General features: G+C 47.0%; 1 protein-coding gene across 2 annotated transcripts in view; it reads left to right on the forward strand.

Annotated features, from left to right (window-relative positions):
• Positions 1–765: 765 nt before the first annotated feature.
• LOC105896614 (tomoregulin-2-like) overlaps positions 766–19,108 on the forward strand; it is a 61,798-nt gene continuing 43,455 nt past the window's right edge. The window contains exons 1-2 of one of the 2 annotated variants that reach the window (XM_031558999.2): positions 766–1,748; positions 14,114–14,223. In XM_031558999.2, coding sequence (XP_031414859.1) covers positions 1,571–1,748; positions 14,114–14,223 — 288 coding nt within the window. In that variant the 5' untranslated portion in view covers positions 766–1,570. The remainder of the gene's footprint in view (positions 1,749–14,113; positions 14,224–19,108) is intronic. The other variant, XM_031559000.2, reaches the window with a different exon arrangement.

Here is a 19,108-nt window from a genome sequence, read left to right on the forward strand (position 1 = left end):
CTGTGTCACTGCCCATGTCCTTATCCTCAGCTCAGCTGCCTCACAGTGGATACCCTTGTTCTGAACTGCCATAGCTAAAGTCACTCTCTCGTTCACTCCACTGCTAAACTGTCTTCTCCTGGGTTGTCTCCCTGCTTATTTCAAGCTGTCTCACTGCTTAGTTCAAGCTGTCTAGCTGTTTAGTTCAACTTAGTTAGTCTTTAATATGTTGTCGCACTCTCCTACCCTTCCTTCCTGAGGTTAATGAACTTTTTAACATTGTGTGACCTAATTTAGTCCATCAAGGAGCCTGGGGAATTTGTTCCTCCCTACTTTTAAGAATGCTTTTGTAACATGTCTCATATACTGTCAATAAAAAAATCACTTCACTGCACGAAAATGTATCCAAAGCGAAATTACCGCCTTATTCGCAACCTGATGGAATGACTAATTTCTGTCATTTATTTAGCATCAAAACTCGCGTCACATCCGCGAATTACCCACCCATGGAGGGCAGAATGAATGCGATCATGCGCCTCCAATTGTATTTTGACACCCTGTGCTGGCCGGCTGAACGCCGACTAAAAAGGACAAAGAAGTGTTCTGTTCCGTGCAGGACCACAGACCATTTTAAGAGGTCAGTCTTCCTTCAAAAGTGGATATTGCGGATTACACGTACACGTGCGTAATAGGAGTTGTCAAAAACTCTTGACACTAACAGAGGATTTCTTTCCTCGATAGTAATGCCCTCTCGTGGAGACGTTATCATAAATTAATGAACCTTCAAGTTGAACTTAAGACGCAACTCTGAGGTGATGTCCAATCTAACAAGAAAAATCATATCAAATCAAACAGGCAAAACAAGAGCAAAATACACACACGGACTCAACAATATCTGAGATCTCCTATCTGACTGGCTTTTCAGCACTCTCTCTCTCGGTCTCTGTGTGTGCAACATACATATTTGCATGTAGGCGTGCATGTTTTCCTAATTTATTCTATCCTCAGATGATCGCTCAGTGAAGTGGTACATCCAAACCCAGAATTAAGCATCCTCGCTCTGATTCCACCTTTAGCCAATAGGCGCCCTACAGTCACAAAGCGCCACCCCACCTTCTCTCAGAACTGCTTTGCTCGGCCACTTGAGCACACAGCGCCGAGGCACCTGCCTAGACAGTCTACCAGTGCGGAGACAGTAGAAACGGAACAAATTCAGATTAGTCGTCTATTTTTATTTACCGAGTGACCACACTTAACCAGGCTGCTCCACTGGGACGAAACAATTAGTGGCTGGATTTATCTAAGCTTCCAAAAAATAGTTTTGGTTTCTTTTGCGCACTGGTTGTAAGTAACGCAAATCTGACAGTTGTCCATCCGATCGCTGAACCTGGACAGACAAGAGCCAACGCACTGTTCTGAGCGCTACTGCACATACATGGGGCTCGCTGCATTGTTCAGAAGATGTGTCTCTCTTCACAGTTGAAGTCTTCGCCGTCAGCCACCGCGGTCTTGCGAGGATCGGAGTTCTCGGTGGATGTCTACGCTTTCCGCCCGCGTCGCCCGTGCTGTCGGGGGAAGCCGTTGAACTGAGATGGCTGTGGCGGCGGTTTGTCCGGATCAAAGACGCCTGCAGTCGTACCACCGAACTTGGGGGGAGGGAGTTTTGATTGCGGTGCTGTGTCTCCTAACCGTCTTACCTGTCAGACAACTTTGCGCTTTCCCTTCCTCCCTTAGCGATTGTCAAACACCCACTGGATGGAATTGCTCCGGTAAGACTACTTTCTTCCTCGGGTTCTTAACGTTACCTTCAGCGCTCTGGGCTATGATGTCGCAAGTGAGACTCGATTGTTTATCCAGCGAAGATGACACCTGTAATTCCATTATCCTTGCTTTATAGTAATATTTGTCTGCTTTTAGCATAATTGAAGTTCCTAATGTTTATAATATGACATATAGCCTAGTAGCCTTGATTAAGAGTTGTAAGGAGGCTGCAGTCCAAAGACCAAAATGACTAACGACAATGTCCTGTGTATGGTGTGCAGTGATTTTTAGGTGTTCATAGGTGTTAGGTGGAAATTTGTCGCTAGTATTATGGAATGATAACGCACGGGAACAACTCAGACATGCTTTCTCTGTGTGCTTGTATGGGGTCTTGAACCGCCCGGATCTCTGTCACAGCCTACAGACGGCGAAATGCAAAAAAAAAAAAAAAACGTCCTATTGTTTTTGTGTCAATGAGGTAGACATAGAAGCTAATGAGCTATCTCTGAGGTGTGTTTGTCCGCTCATTCCACGTGTGCGTGTGTGTGCTGGTAAAATGGACATCTCAGGCATGTGCCCTATTCGGTTTGTGGCTACATCCATTGGATCGCCTGCTTTGATTTATTGCAACGCTGCCACAGTTGTTACTTCACTTCTTATCTGGCTGAGATTTATAGTCGCAGCTATGTGATTGCAGACGGCCGAGAGAATCTCACCCACTTTGAGAAGAAGCGGTCCATCGCCCATACATCAACCCCTCATACATCAGGGTTGCTTTGCCACCCGTAGAGTTATGCAATACATCACACTATACCATGTCACCCAGATTTCAGTAATACATTATTAAACAATAATACTAAACGACAGTAAACATTATACAGTTGGCCTGGAAGTGTTCAATATTTTATGCAACTGAAATGAGTGTGCCTCATTGTACATTGCAAGGCATTTATTTGAATGCAGTTTGTGTAGCCTATGCTGTGGCAGATTCTCTATGTGATAAACGGTCCAATACAGATGCGTGGCCTTAATTTTATCACCTCCTAAAACATTGTTGCCCTTATCATCCCCAATCGTTAAACCAAGCTAAAATTTTCCCGCTGGAGGAGAGCTTCGCACCGCTTGCGCCGAGGTCTGCTGACCTTTAGATTATGACCTCAACAAGTGATACATTGGCAGGTGAGGTGGCCCGCGCGCAACGTAGCGAACTTCTCCAGTCACAGTGCAAGTGCATATATGACAATGAATAAGCATGATTGGGATCGTTTGTGCTTATTTTTCGGCTAGTGAGGCATTTATACAATAAAACTTGATAAAAAAAAAGTAATTGCTGAATGAAAGCTGTTTTGATTTAGAATTTTTAGTGTTTTATCCAGCTTTTCTTTTTTTTCTGCATGCTTCTCAACTTGCTCCTAAAGCAAGTCCATACATGTTTGACAAGCACGTTTTCACTGACACTTCACTTATGCAATCCACCATTATTCAACTCACAATTATGATGAATTAAATGAAACATGATAATGCACTGACACATTTTTACCATATTGTCTAAGCCCAGTGTCACCCGGTTGTACTTCTTCTGATATTGTACACGTTTCGTACCTTCTAGTTCACAAGCATGCCTAGAGATTAATAGAGATTAATAGAGATTTAGAAGACATTGTACGTGTAAACACATTCTAACACGTGAAAAAATCTGATTCTGACATTCATATTTTGGGTGGCAGTGTTTTCTCTCATCTGAAATTAATCACATGTATGGCTTAGAAATTATGTGAGAACACTCACATACGCACACACACACACTCTCTCTCTCTCTCTCTCTCTCTCTCTCTCTCTCTCTCTCTCTCTCTCTCGCTCGCTCGCTCGCTCGCTCTCTCGCTCTCTCTGTCTCTGGTCAATTCACTGTGTTTTATTTGATTTGGTTGACAGAGCCTCAGCAATAGTAACAACAGATCAGATAGAGGTTGTTGATTTAATCCCTCAAACAAAATCACTGCACTTCACTTCTCTTCACTTTGGAAAACAGCATCTGTTGTTGCTGCAGCATCTCAGCAGACTGGCCTTCAGAGAACTGCAGACTGGCTTTTCCTTATCTGCCGCTATTAAATGCATCTGCTCATGGAGTCCCTGTGCTTCACTTAGCCTGTGAACGAGGCCCACTTATGCCCACTCCTGTGCTGAATGAACACTCACACACAGAAAGCGCCAGAAACAGAATTCTTTGAAGGGCAGGCAGGGGGTGTATCTTTACGGCTCGGTGTGTATGATGTGTGTATGATGATCATCCTCAGGTGTTTATGGTGAACATCAAAGGAATCAAATCAGCAATCCCCCCCCCCCCCCCACACACACACACAATTACTGACTCCTTCTGCTAAGAGGAAGTTGGTTTCTTTCACTGTGCAAGTGAGCGTTAACGTAGTGATGGAAGCCTGCAAACATACCAGCATTTGATCCTGGAGAACGAACTCCCACTGGGCTGCATGTTTACTATGGTTCACAAAGGGCTCAAGCACTTTACCTCACATAGTCACTGATGCTAGCATGGATCTGTCCCATAGCCGCTGATGCTAGCATAGATCTGTCACATAGTTGCTTGCTATCTAAGAAGTGAAATGAGAATGAGAAACTCCAAGGTACCACAGTGGGGATTTTTCAGAAACACATTTTGCCATTCTGTTTCAGATATTCTGCTACTATGCACTCTGTCATCTATCTATCTATCTATCTATCTATCTATCCATCCATCTGTCTACCTATCCACCTATCTGTCTTTCTTTCTCTCTTTGGGTGGACCAGCATTCAGCTCTTTAACAGCTCCCTTTTAATGCTCCCAGTAGTGAAAGAGAAGGAGGATATGGAGGATCAGATCACATTCATGAATTTTCATCCAGGGCAGAGGGAGCTCAGAGCAGAGGGGGATCAGAGCAGAAGCAGCGCTGGTTGGCAGTATGCTGTGCTTCAGCCTCTCTGTAATCCAAGACTGAGGACATTTGGGCATGTTGGCACACATCGTGCACATAGGGGCCAGTGCATCCCCACTGGCAAAGGAACCGTGGCGCCCTACTTTTAAGTTTCCAGAGAGGTGGTCCTCTCTCCCCCCCCCCCCCCCCTTCCTCTCCGTAGTCTTGTTTACTAACCTTTTGATTAAGTTATTGGAACCATAATCAGATAAAGCGCTGGAGGGTTCCTGGTGTGTGTGTGCCGCTGGAGATGGAAATGGGAAGATGATCCGATCCGCTCTCCCTCCATCTCGCTAGATTGGGTTTCGCCCGTATGTACGTACTGCAGCCTTAGGCTGAGATGATGGTTGGCTGGTGCAGCGGACCGGGGCTCACCAGCAGCACTTGCAGTCAGCAACACACACACACACACACACACACACACACACACACACACACACACTGCTCAGGGTGATGGAACACGGTGAGCACAGGTTATGAAAATTGCTGCCATTATAGAATCTCACACTGGCTAACCACGCGATGCATCCACAGCCTCTGTCTCCATTGGAGGCCATGGTTCTGTTAGAGGCTTTAATATTCTAGTGGCTAGTGATCTGACTTTGAGAGTAAGGCACGCGGAGCAAACAGCCAGTTATCTGACACTCTTCCCGTGGGTCCAGACCCATAAAAGATGTTGTCGAGGAAGAGCAGGGCCTTTTTAAAAATGCATGATGGCAGATGTTTCTTTTATTTATTTAGCACATTTGTATTCCCTTTGTCAAACGACGACCGGAACACGGAGACAAAGAGCCTGAGCGCTTTTACTCTTGGCAATCCAGCCTTTCCACGCAAGCTGGTCCTTCCCTCAGCTTTTCCCAGTCTTTTGTCTTACTCACATCTCCCCGTGGGGTCCACACACATCTCTCAATGACTTTTGGCTGTGTTGTTTATCTACAAAATGAAAAGACCACACACAAGGATAAATAGCCGATGGTGCCGAATTCCCTGTTCTTCCTCAGACTTCCCACTTTCTCTACAGCATGTTTTTTTTTTTTTTTTTTTTAAACGTCCTTCTGGCAAATTGACTTCACAGACACCCTTCAGCGGATTACCATCAGCGTTTTCAGTCCTTGTTTCAACAAAGGCAAGAATTAAGGTTGAATCTGGCCTCGGCTGACTGAATCATGAGAATCCAGCCAATTACTGTGGTGGTGGGCCAACCCTGCGGTGTACTCATAAACAGAACTCATGTGGTTGAGCAGAATTTAATTAATTGTAAGTGGTGGAGTTCATTAGAGGGTTTGGATGCACACCTGTACGTGGGAAATAACAATTGCCAATAGCAATTGTTTCCATCCAACTCATTTGCATATGTGGAGGACATTTATGAAAAGAAAATTTGACTGAAGGAAATGCGAGTCTGTGCGTGTTGTAATTAGCTGTGTTGCGTGAATTAATCATGGATATGCTCTTCATCATGGGATGAGTGGTTTCAAAACTTTTTCTATGGCAATTCTTGCGGAAGCATGTTATGAAATTTCAATAAACCTCATGTTGACGCAAATAAACCCATTTCCATCAATCTTAGTGGCATTTGACTTATGTGAATCTGGAGTTACCCACCCTGTTCCAACACATACCATCCTTATTTGACTGCAAGATTTTAGGCAAATTCCAAGCATTTCCACGATTGCAAGATTTTCTTATTTGATTGCTCAAAATTTTCATGAAATAGTTGGATGGAGAACCAGCCAGTGATGCATACTGTAAGACAACTGGAACGTGTTCATCAACAGAGGTGACAACCCATTGACATGTTCCTGTGACCTTGTCTTGGTTGGTAAAGCAAAAAGCTGTTTGGACTTCTTGGTTCAAGGTCATGTATGAGATGAGCAGTTACTCTTTGCAATGACAGTGGACACCTTGTTACACGGCTGAAGACCTCTTGTAGCTAAACCCTCAAGTCAATTTCCCTGAGCAGACTTTGTTATTAATTCCTCCTTAAGATGGTGTTGATGTTTTATCAAACATCACACATACTGGCTAATTCAAATTCAAATCGGTTTTTCTAAAGAAATGTGTAGACCTAAGCAATTCTTGTCTTGCATTACCCTTTTGTGTCTCTGATGCCTTTTTTTCTTCACACACCCCTAATCTCCCTGATGTAATTAATCAGAGAAATTTTTTTGACTAACTTGACATTGAAACAAAGTTAAACTTTATTACACTGGTCAAGTTAAATATTCTGGCTAAACCTTCCCAACAATAATCTGATCCGTCATCCTCCAAAGGAGTGTATTTTGTAAAAAAAACAAAACAACAACAAACAAGCAAACACAAGCCCACAAACAAACAGAAACACTGAGTGGCTGAAGTGTGTTTGCTGCACGACTGCCAGGTGACGCGGCGATGGTGCATATGGTGCTGGACAGGGGCAGTCAGGTGACGCGGCGATGGTGCATGTTGGGCTGGAGAGGGGCAGTCAGGTGACGCGGCGATGGTGCATGTTGCGCTGGAGAGGGGCAGTCAGGTGACGCGGCGATGGTGCATGTTGCGCTGGAGAGGGGCAGTCAGGTGACGCGGCGATGGTGCATGTTGCGCTGGAGAGGGGCAGTCAGGTGACGCGGCGATGGTGCATGTTGCGCTGGAGAGGGGCAGTCAGGTGACGCGGCGATGGTGCATGTGGAGCTGGAGAGGGGCAGATTCCCATGAGCTGGGCCCTTTTGCCTCCACAGGTGCAGGGGGAGGGCTGGGGAGAGCGACAGCCACCATTAACCTTCCAGCTTTCTGTTTGTCTCCCTCCCCCTTTTCTTCCAGCAAAGGGAGCACAAGCAAGGGTAGATAGACTTCACCATATCACGCTGTTTTTCTTTCTTTCTCTTACATATGGCCTTTTTATTGCTTATGCTCTCTCACACACACTCACACGCTCTCACACACACACACACACACACACACACACACAAACACACACTCTCTCTGCCCCCTCCCTTGACTCTCTGCTGCCTCGTCCTTCAGAGGACCGTCACATCTCCCCTTCCTTCTCATCTATTTTTGACAAAGGAACTAAAAACCACTTGCTTCTTCTTGCGAGATTGATGATGAGTATAAATACACCCATAATGGCGTTGCTATTCTTGCCGGCCCATCTGTTTCGCAGGACTCTCGTGTTGAACCGTGTGCCGTGCCATCACCCCAGCCCGCCTCGGTTTCTGCCTATCGCCGGCTGTCATGCAGCGATCGCAGTCGCACCAACACCAAATTCTAAAGCCCAGTACTGCAGCGTTGACCAAAAGGAGAGGGAGAGTTTGTTTGTCTGAAAGGAGAAATACATTGGCTGGCATTTGAGAAAATATACCACTGCAACAGGGAATTATGTGAAGCTGATAGCTTTTGACTCATCTGCACTATAACATTTCAAACACAATTGGCAGTAGATGATATGGGGATAATTACGCCCCTGATTTGGACTAAAAAACGTTAGTGTCCAAGACTATGGTCGCCAAGCAGAAACTCAGTTCATTAGTTCCTTATCAACCCAAGCCACTCTGTCATCATTAGGTCATTGGATCTAGAGTTCACTAAATTCTCCACTAAACAGAAGCAACTCAAGCAGAAATACAAAGACACAAACTGGAGGAATCTGTACAATCACAGTACAGCCTGACATGACACCACAGTAAAGCACATTACAGTAGCATTGCATTTGGGAGTGTCAGTAATTCGTGTTATGTGTGACTCAGTCTAGTCATGCTTTCACATGGCAATGGTATGCAAGGCCAGGTGAAAAAAACAGACATAGCTGGTTAGTATGCTCATGGTGGAGTCACCCATCGGCATTCTGTGGTTAGAGGAGTTGTGCTGTCGGCTGTATTAGATTTTTTCTCAGTTCGTTTTCTTGATTCATCATGTCGTGGAATGTAAATCACACACGTCGCTCTCCCGTCATTTCAACATTGTCATTTCCCCCCAACACACCTCCCTGCCTGTACCTCAGCCTCTTCCTCCCATGCTTAAGATCCGTTGTGTGTGTACAGCTCAGGCTGAGTCTTACATTTAAAATATAAACTCCCCCAGTGGAAGCCATATGATGGTGTGAGTGTGCAGCAGCTCTGCCCAGCAGTGGGGACGCTGCTGTCTGTGAGTGTATTTGTCCCCCAGGGGGGCCTGAACAGAACAGAAGAGAGGAGAAGAGAGGAGAAGTGAAGAGAGGAGAAGTGAAGAGCTCTTGTTTGTGTGGAGAATGGAGCTGCCGGGCGAGGAGTGCTGGTATGACTGCCACATCGCTGTGCTTCACATCACCACACTAACACCATCGCTTCACACCTCCGCCGCCAGGCACAGACAGGCCGGCTCCATCAGAGTGTTTGGCGCTGGTTTGGAGATGGCCCACATGCGGCCCGTACTTGTTCAGATGTGACCCAGATCCAGCATGGAACCGGCGTGGATCCGGCATGGAACCGGCGTGGATCCGGCATGGAACCGGCGTGGATCCGGCGTGGATTGGCTCCAGAGCGCAGTAGTTATTGAGTGCTGTGTCTGTCTGTGGTGCGTCTTGCAGAAAAAACATATTACTGCTGCCAGCCATTGCTGTGTCAGAATGCGATGGGTTGCCAGCCTCCACAGCCACCTCCACCTCCTTTTTCTCTGCGCTGTGTTCCGAGAACAGACGTTTTCTCGGCGCATTGTTCTGGCCTCTGTCCGACAGACTGTGAGAGTGTGTTTGCCAAGCCCATAGCCCATTTGGCTCGTCGGCAACTGGCACACACACACACACACACACACACACACACACACACACACACATACACACACACACACACACACACACACACACACACATACACACACACACACACACAGAGACATGTTCTCTCACACACACACACACACACACACACACACACACACACACACACATACACACACACACACACACACACACACACACACACACACACACACACAGAGACATGTTCTCTCACACACACACATGCATAAGTAAACACAAATGCCTCTTGAACTTCACCAGGAATTGGAGGCAGTTGCTCAGTGAATAGAAGGAGGGATTGTTGCCAGACACAGATGATTTCGCATTATTTAAATTTGACACCTGTTCCCTCCCAGGCAGAAGTCTGAAAGTCCATCTGCACTTCTCCATTCTCTCTCTCTCTCTCTCTCTCTCTCTCTCTCTCATTCCATGAGGCTGTTTTATTTTCCTCATCTGTCTTTTTTATCTTTCATGCATTTATTCTGTTCTGTTTATCCGAGAGATGAACATTGATGTGATGGGAACGAACAGTGAATGCAAAGCGCTATGCGCTCGGGCGATGGTCTCCTAAGTCGCAGAAATGGGACTGGGAGCGGCTAGATGCGTTTATTTTGGATTTGTATTCGTGTCGTACTGCGCTGAGTAAGCCTCTGTGTCACTCACCTTGGAAATGCATTACTCAGTCAACCTGACATGCTGAAAAAGACACCATAAGTATCCACACCGCCACATTCGGATAAGTAATAAATGATATGATTTCACCGCCGACTCGTCTGAGTGAGTGTGTGTGTGACTGTGTGTGTGTGTGTGTGTGTGTGTGTGTGTGTGTGTGTGGGTGTGTCTGTGCCAGGAAAAGTGAAGCCTCTGCACTATCTGCGCCAGAGCCGGACCAGATCTTGGCCAGATCCCGGCTGGATTCAGCATCTGTATGGCTATGCTCTGGGGGGGATGGTCTAGTACTGTGAGCACACAGGATCCCCAGGCCATCGTGCTAATGATGGGAAATATGACTCCACACCGGTGCCCAGATTGACACGCATGTCTGTCTATGTTGCCTGCCGTGGTGATAATGGGGGTGGTGCTGAAATATTAATTAGGCAAGGAGAACCATCTAGCCATCCATCTATCGGACTTGGGGCTCATGAATGGATGTTGAAAACTGCAAGACAGAGAGACAGAAAGAGAGAGAGAAATAGAAAGATAGAGAGAGAGAGGGAGGGAAAGACCGAGAAAGAAGGAGAGTGGGGATGAGGGGAAAATGGATGACAGCGGAAAACAAAGAGATGGGTGCTGAGAGGTGATGCCACACCCTCACATGCAAACATACATAACATGGATGCACAGACACACACACAGACCCACACACACACAGACACACAGACCCACACACACACACACACACAGACCCACACACACACACACACACAGACCCGCACACACATAGATATAAGCATAGTCATGGCCATAGAATCATACAATAAACACACATATAGATATAGGCATACTCATGGTCACAGACTCGCGGACACATAAACACACACACAGAGAAAGGCATACTCACATGCAGAGACACACACACGCACATACACATACACACACACACACACACACACACACACACACACACACACACACACACACACACACACTCCTCCTTCTCCCAGTGATTCATGGTGTGTTGGTGTCTGGGTAATTGGCTGCCTGCTTTGAGTTCTGGCTTGGGGAAACCGATCGTTGAGGGGGGCCTAATGGGTCAGCTACCCCACCCCAGCCTGAGGAGCATGACTTCGACATCGGGGGGGTGTCATTTAAGTGTGTAAAGTTAAGTGCTTTGCTGCTGTGGTCCCTGCTTCTGATGTTTCTCTCCCCCCCCCCCCCCCCAACACCCACCCATACACACACCCACACACACACACACACACACACACACACATACACACACACACACACAACTCCCTGGGGGATCAGACACACACTCAGCTGCTTGATTATAGCCTCTTGATTCTAGTCGCTTTCAATTGAATTTGAACTGAACTTGCCCACCCTTTGCCCACAAAGGGGCTTTGTCCCCATGCAGCCCTGGAGAGCTCCAGCGGGGTTGCCAGCTCTGTGCCGGTATGTGTGTGTGCGTGTGTGTGTGTGTGTGTGTGTGTGTGTGTGTGTGTGTGTGTGTGTGTATGTGTATGTGTATGTGTGTGTGAGTGTTTGTGTGTGCGTTTGTGTGTGTGTGTTCAGAGGCATCAAAGAGAGAGGGACAGAGACAGAGGGTGAGACATGGTACACACTCGCTGCAATAAAACTTTTCCACACTGCAGAGCAGGCCGGGCAATGCAGTCTGGATCTGTGCTGTCTGCCCAGAGATCAGTGGTCGTTCTCTGTACCGGTGTGTGTGTGTGTGTGTGTGTGTGTGTGTGTGTGTGTGTGTGTGTGTGTGTGTGCGTGTGTCCTTCTATGTCTGCTTGATGAGAATTAAATGTAATCTGGCTGTGATAGTTGTGCCATTATCAATAATCTGGAGTGTCTGTGTGAGTCTGTGTGAGTCTGTGTGTGGGTGTGTATGTGGCCCCTGTAGTGACACTGATGGCTGTAGACAGTACTGTAGCACTAGCTTTGGTGTGTATTGATCAATCCGCTGGAGTCGTGAGTGTTTATGTGTGTGTGTGTGTGTGTCTGTGTGTGTGTGTTTGTGAGTGTGTGTGAGTCGTGAGTGTGTGAAGGCCTGCACACTTTATGCTTGCGCAACTCACAGCCACAGCACCTCCCTCCCCCTCGCCCTCCCCCTTCTCTTTCTCCCTTTCCCCTTTTTACCCATCACACCCCTCTCCTAGAGTCTTTCCATCTCGTTCTCCCTTCCTTTCTCTTAACAGCTGTTTTTTTTCTCTCCCTGTCCTCTCTCCATCTCCTCATCCCTTATCTTGCACTCTCTTCTCATCTTTTTTCTTCCCCTCCCTCCCTCCCTGGTTCTCCCTTTCCCTCAGTGCCTTTCCTGTCACTGTCTCCTTTTCAACATCAGTCAGGTCACTTAGCGCCGTCTTTCAGATTCGCCAGTATCTGCGTGTCCCTCTCGACGGCTTCTTTAACGCTCGCTTGCGCGCATTACTCGGATCGTTGTCATTGTCAGGACGGGCGTGTCGTCACGGGAGCGCCGCTGCACGAGTGAAGCTGAATGCGCTCCCTCTCCCATCTGAGCTCCGCACAGCGGAAAGAGGACGGCGGACTCAGATTGTACTGCAACACAAGAGATGCTTTCTTACACGAGACCCTCTGTTTAAAAATGCCAGTCACGGTTTTTCCTAACAGCTGGCCAGACACTATAGCTCGATGAGCAAGCAGGCCTGTCGGAGGCAAACGACTATAATTAACCATTAGAGAGTGGGATCGTTTAAAGTTGACCTTAATGTTAGGCCTGTTACGATTGTTTTTGCGTTTATTCATTCAGCACAGGCTTTTATCTAAATCGACGTATAGTACAGATATACATATTCATTGGTATGTGTATTCCCTTGGTTCTACATTTAGTGTTGTAAGCACCTCTCTCTACCAGTAACATGTACATGTACCAGTAACATGTACTAAGTAACATGGATTTTATCGCACAATCTTAGAAATATGGATTTTATTACACAATCTTAGAAACATGGATTCTATTACACAATCTTAGAAACAGACTTTTGAAGTCAGCACATGAAGCATCAATCGTGTTTCTTAACACAAAGATTCAAAACTAAATTGCACCTCAAAATTTCAATCACTAAAGCCTTTCTCCTACTCTCCTACTGTTAGAGAGAAAATCTCTGCGTGTCAACTTATAGGGACTCATTTTTCTCCAGGAATTTAGAAGGACCTCAGACTTCACGGCGTGATTGGAGTAAATGACCTAATCGAATAAAACACTGCAAACAGGGAGTCTAAACTGAGACCAGACGGTCCCTCTCCCTCCGCAGCTGGCTGGCTCTCAGCCTTCTTTTATCAGACACCTCACAATTATAATGAACCGCAGTGTGCTTTCACGCTTGTGTCTGCCCAAATAGAGGATTTTGTATCCTTCTTCACATTCGTTAAAGATATTTAGAGAAATGAGATTTGGACACCTTATTTGGACGTGAAGAACAACATATTCTTCCCCTCGGCAATAATGTTTGACGGTGGTTAAAGAGAATGTCCTTTGTGTCCTTACCCTGAAGTGTATTCATTTGTTATCTGTGTGGACTCACGGAGTAGCCATACTGGGTTGTGTACAGATGCAACCCTTATTTCCTTATTATGCTTAATTACCTTTCTTAATTTAGCGGATGTTTTTTTTTATTCAAAGCAACTTACATTATCGTACAGATATACATTTCCATCAATACGTATATGCACCCTGGGGTCACGAACCCGACTTGGTGTTGCTAGCACCTTGCTCTAGTAACATTACAGCAGCAATGTGTGTATGTTTTGTGTCATATTTTATTGTGTATGATCTTTCTATTTAGTGGTGATGAGAATCTTAAAAAATACTAAACATGAGGTCTGCAACAGTTTTAGCCTTTTTGTGCAATAGTGTTTTTACATTAAATATCCTTACCAGTACAGAGTGCTTTGTGTAAGAGTAAAAAAAAAGCTAGTTGTTGCAGTGGGTGTTCCGGTCCCTGATGTATTTTCCCCCTTTCAGGTTTTGACGAGCAGGACACAGACCTCTTCCTCTGCGACACCAACACGTGCAAATTTGACGGAGAATGCCTGAGAATCGGTGACACGGTCACATGCATCTGCGACTTCAAAGTAAGAGTCCTCCACCAAACGCCGACAAACAAACAAGCCAACAGCCGACCACACAAACGACCACTGCTCTCCAGACCCCCACCCTTAAGCCAACCTGAATCTAATCTTAAACTCTTCCCGAAAGCAGATTCAACGTTCTCGATGCGAGAGGAATCGCATTATGCGGCCACATGCTGCTATTGCTATCTCTCCATACATCTATTGTCTGTGATTGGGGGCTAGCTTAGCCTGAGCGGGGTTTGTAAGCGGAGGCCATGAAGCCGCAGGGGAGGGACGCAGGTAGATAACAGCTGTCTGTGGAATGAATGAATGTGGCTCGGGTCTGGCCCAGATGGGTTTGCCAGTCAGATGCTATCAGGTAAACAACATTACTGTCTGATGGCCTGTGCTGAAGACGAGCGCTCCTTCCCTCCGGTGTGTCTGCTGCTGCAGCTGTGTGTGTGTGTTTGTGTGTGCATGTGGGTGGTTGTGTCTGGTGTGTGTGTGTGTGTGGCGTGTGTGTGTGTGTGTGTGTGTGTGTGTGTGTGTGTGTGTGTGGGTGGTTGTGTCTGGTGTGTGTGTGTGTGTGTGTGCATGTGGGTGGTTGTGTCTGGTGTGTGTGTGAGTGTGTGTGTGTGTGTGCATATGGGTGGTTGTGTCTGGTGTGTGTGTGTGTGTGTGTGTGGCGTGTGTGTGTGTGTGTGTGTGTGTGTGTGTGTGTGTGTGTGTGTGTGTGTGGCGTGTGTGTGGGTGTGTGTGTGTGTGTGTGTGTTAGGAGCTTGGGCCACACAAAGCCCTCTTGTGCTCTTAAGGGAGGCCACGCCGGTCCCTGTCTCAGTGCTTAATACAATTGAGACGCATCAGCTTTAGCATTAGCATGAAAGCAATCAAGGGAATGTGGGTGGGTTGTATGGAAGTGTGTGTTTGTTTGTTTCTCTCTCTCTCTCTCTCTCTCCCTCTCTTACTCTTCTCTGTCAGTGTGTGTGTGTGTGTGTGTGTGTGTGTGTGTGTGTGTGTGTGTGTGTATGTGTTTGTCTTTGCCTTGCTTGTTTACTGTCTTTCTCTCTTGCTGTTTGTTTGGGTGTTATTTTCAGACATTCTCTAAGGGAGCTCCAGTCTATATCTGAGTCAATTTCAGTCTCTATATATCACATGTATCACAATAGAGCACTAAACTCTAAACAAGGAATAAAAACTGGCTCCCTCAACATTTCCACTTACTCTTTGTTTTTTACTGATCGTCGGCTTCTCCGACAAACACACATCATTGTCATTCAGTGCATAGCCTCCCAAAAGCTGCATGGGTGGGTGACAGTGCAGTTCTCTCTCCAGGAGTACCACTGTCCAATAGAGACCCTGTCGTTCAGCTATTGCCGGCGAGCTCGGACAGGAATTCACCCGCGCCGATGCGGTGTCCCGCAGTAACTGCAGCCTGGCCGCTACAGTCCTATAATGTCTTACTATTTAAACCCTCTGAGTGCCCCCTCTGGCCGGGCAGTGCCCTCCGCCACCTCCACCACCGCCGCCTCACGCGGGGCAGGAGGACGTGCACAGCTGACATTTGGTGGAGCTGTGGGGGATGAATGGGGATCTTTCAGCATCGGAGCGGCTCGCTGAGCCTCAGAGAATGGTATTGATCCACCCCCCTCCCCCACAACTCCCTACTTATACCCCCCCCCCCCCCATCCTCTCGCCTCGCTTTTCTACTACCGCTGCCTTTCTGTTTCCTTTTAGCTCTCCTCTTTATCTGCATGTCTCCCTCTTTCACTGTTCCTTGCCGGCTTCTCCCTGAACTCTCCTCTCCTCTCTTGTTCCCTGTCCTTTCTGCCTTTAGTGTCTCCTCTTGCTTGTTTATCTGTTTTTTTTTTTTTGTTCTTCTTCCCAGAGTCCCCCCCCCCTCTCTATTCATCTCCTCTCGTTAGTCCTTTCTATTTTATTTCTTCTACCATCATCCTTTCCTACTCCGTCTATACTTCTTTCACGTCCATCCTTAACCTGTCGGTCTCCTCCTCTCAAATTCAGACTAATTACAGCTTTGGGGGCCATGACTGCACAACCAACATGTCTAAAAAAAATAGTCAGGTGGAAGTAACTAACAGGGATACAAGCAACACAAGTAAAGAAGAAATAAACAGGTTATAATAAAAGTATATAACTACAAATAATGATATATCCAGATAATATCTGGTGGTTGTAATTAATCTCGAGCGATCCCATTTTATGCACCCACATACAGTACACTTCGGTCTTTGAATATCCTAATTTGCCTTCCTTACCTTTGTATGATTATGGACATTAGGAGAAGAGAGTGGTTAGAACTTATTTTTACCATTTCAGTTGAGGACAAAATGCTTCTGCCTTTCTAGCTCTCTCTCTCACTCCCACTCACTCTCTCTGTTTCTTCCTTGCATCCTGCCCATTACCCTCCTCCTCCTCCTCCTCCTCCTCCTCTTCCCTTCCTCTCTCCCTCTCCATCTCCTCCCTTTACCCCCTCCTCAGCTGGCTTTTCAGAGCCCGTCCTGCTGTGCTGCATACAGCCTCAGCCTCTGCAGAACTCACCCAACACTAAAGGAGCAGCAGAATAGAGTTGTATGTATGTATTTGTGTGTGTGTGTGTGTGTGTGTGTGTGTGTGTCTATGTGTGTGTGTGTGTGTGTGTGTGTGTGTGTGTGTGTGTGTGTGTGTGTGCGTGCGTGTGTGCACTGCCCACATGCAGAAGCAGCTGAATAGAGTCTGGCGTGTGATTGACAGCCAAATGCCAACAGAACTGAGTGCGGCATTTATTTAGGTGCCACTGTGAGTGCACAGGTGTAGGAAAGGCAGCCACACACTGAGATGGAGAGAAAGGGAAAGAGGTGGGTGGAGGAGAGGAGAGAGAAAGTAAGGAGCAATCTGTTCGACTGCCCGCAGTCTTAGCCAGTGCGTGTCTGTTTTGCTTGTGTCAGATGGTGGTAGCTAGTGGCGAAAATCGAACTGAAATATCCCCAGTGAAAGCAGTGGTGCTGTTATAGATTCAGTGAAATCCATGTAGTCCCCCCATTCTAATCACCCCTATCTCTAGTGTCAGCTAAACCTTTATTCTCACTTCAATTGGGGGGTTTGGCCCTTAGTAATGTCATCACCTGTCTGGCATCAGTCCTTTGGCATGTGGTCGTTGTCTGGGTGAACTGCTCTAAGGTCAGTGAAGTCTTGCTAGAGTTAACCTGAGTTGGTGCTGCGACATTTACACTGCGAGTGACTTTAGTGTGGTTTGACTGAGATGATGTGGGGAGTGTAAATATCAGGCAGTCTGGCATAGTTTGATTGAGCTGATCTAGACTGGATTGTCTAAATAAGTGTGAGCACCTGGCAAGTATTTAATTTGATTAAGCTGATCTGGGTAAGTTTAATCGAACATGGTTTAATTTTGCTGGACTCTATGTCTGCGTGTGTGAATCTTACTCGGCTTGTGTGCGTGTAGGTATGTGTTTGTGTGTGTGTGTGTGTGTGTGTACGCGTGTACCCAGAGTCTTGCTTAGTTTCACTGGCCTGCTTTGACTCTGGTTTCACAGTCAGACTGGCCTGGTCTGTGCAGCCTGTCAGTGAGCAGAGCCGACCCTGTGAGCTGACCGGGCCCAGCTGCAGTGAGCGTCTCCAGGTCCCCTGTGTTGGGCAGGAGCAGACAGCAGGCCGTGGGGCCAGACGGGTCGCCTCCCCACGGGCCCCCTGCAGGCCAAGAGCAGCTCCAGCTGGAGAGGGGGACTCTGTGGGGGTCTCCAGGCAGGCCGGGGCAGGGGCCAACTGTGACCCAGAGCCATAGAGGCACGGCTGAACCCCCCCCCCCACACACACACACCCCTTAACACACACACACTCGCACACACATACGTACACGCTGAGGTGGGTGCCAGCCAGAAGACGCTGCCAGACAAGGTGGTGCAGAGTGTCTGATTGGGTCTGCTGGGGTGGCACGGAGAGTTGGTGACATGTGGATTTCTTTCTTTCTTTCTTTATTCGTTTCTTTTTCTCTGTCTTCTTGCATCATTTTTTTATCGTCATCTTTTATGCTCTAATGCACACTCAGTCATCATATCCAGATCCACATCTCAGTCTTTCTCGTTCTTTTGTCTTTCCACGTTCTCCTTCCCTCTTCGTACTATTTTTACTAATTTCTCCCTCAGTTTCCCTCATTTCCTCATCCATCTCTCTCAGTTTGTCCACATCAATCGTGGTCTGCTTCTGCCATTACCTTGCCATCCAGAAGCCCCAGTCCGGCAGCATGCACTCAGGCAGGAGCATATCACATTTGTATTTCGCCGTCTAATGGGCCTCTCTAAAGCCCACTCCAACAGCAGGACAAAGGCGGTCTTGAGAGCCATCACCAATAGATTGCCTGCTTGCTAACACTACACGAAATGCTTTTAGATGCTGGGCTTTACCGCTTGGACTGTAAAGAGGGCTGTTCTGCATTTGATCAACCCAAACGCAGTTGATACAGCTACACACTTATTCCCATTGCGCGCGTGTGTGTGTGTGTGTGTGTGTGTGTGTGTGTGTGTGTGTGTGTGTGTGTGTGTGTGTGTGTGTGTGTGTGTGTGTGTGTGTGTGTGTGTGTGTGAACAGAATTACGTTCCTGTTTGCCACACACTTTTTCCCATGGTCGTGTGTGTGTGTGTGTGTGTTTATGCGTCAGTGCAGAATTACGTTGCTGTTTGCTAGGCTAAGGTAGTCTCACTGGCACAGGGCTTAGGCAGGGAGAGGTGTCTCTTTAGTGTTGAACAGAAGAGGAAGGGTAGACACACAGGCATGCAGTGGTGATAAAGTAGTATAGTGGAGGGACCTGAGGCCTCTCTCTGTGTTTAGAAACAGCCTGGGGATTCACTACACTGCACTCACTACCCTTCTCCTCCTCCTCCTCCTCCTCTTC

The sequence above is a fragment of the Clupea harengus genome, chromosome 21, assembly GCF_900700415.2.
Source record: "Clupea harengus chromosome 21, Ch_v2.0.2, whole genome shotgun sequence".
Taxonomy (NCBI): Eukaryota; Metazoa; Chordata; class Actinopteri; order Clupeiformes; family Clupeidae; genus Clupea; species Clupea harengus.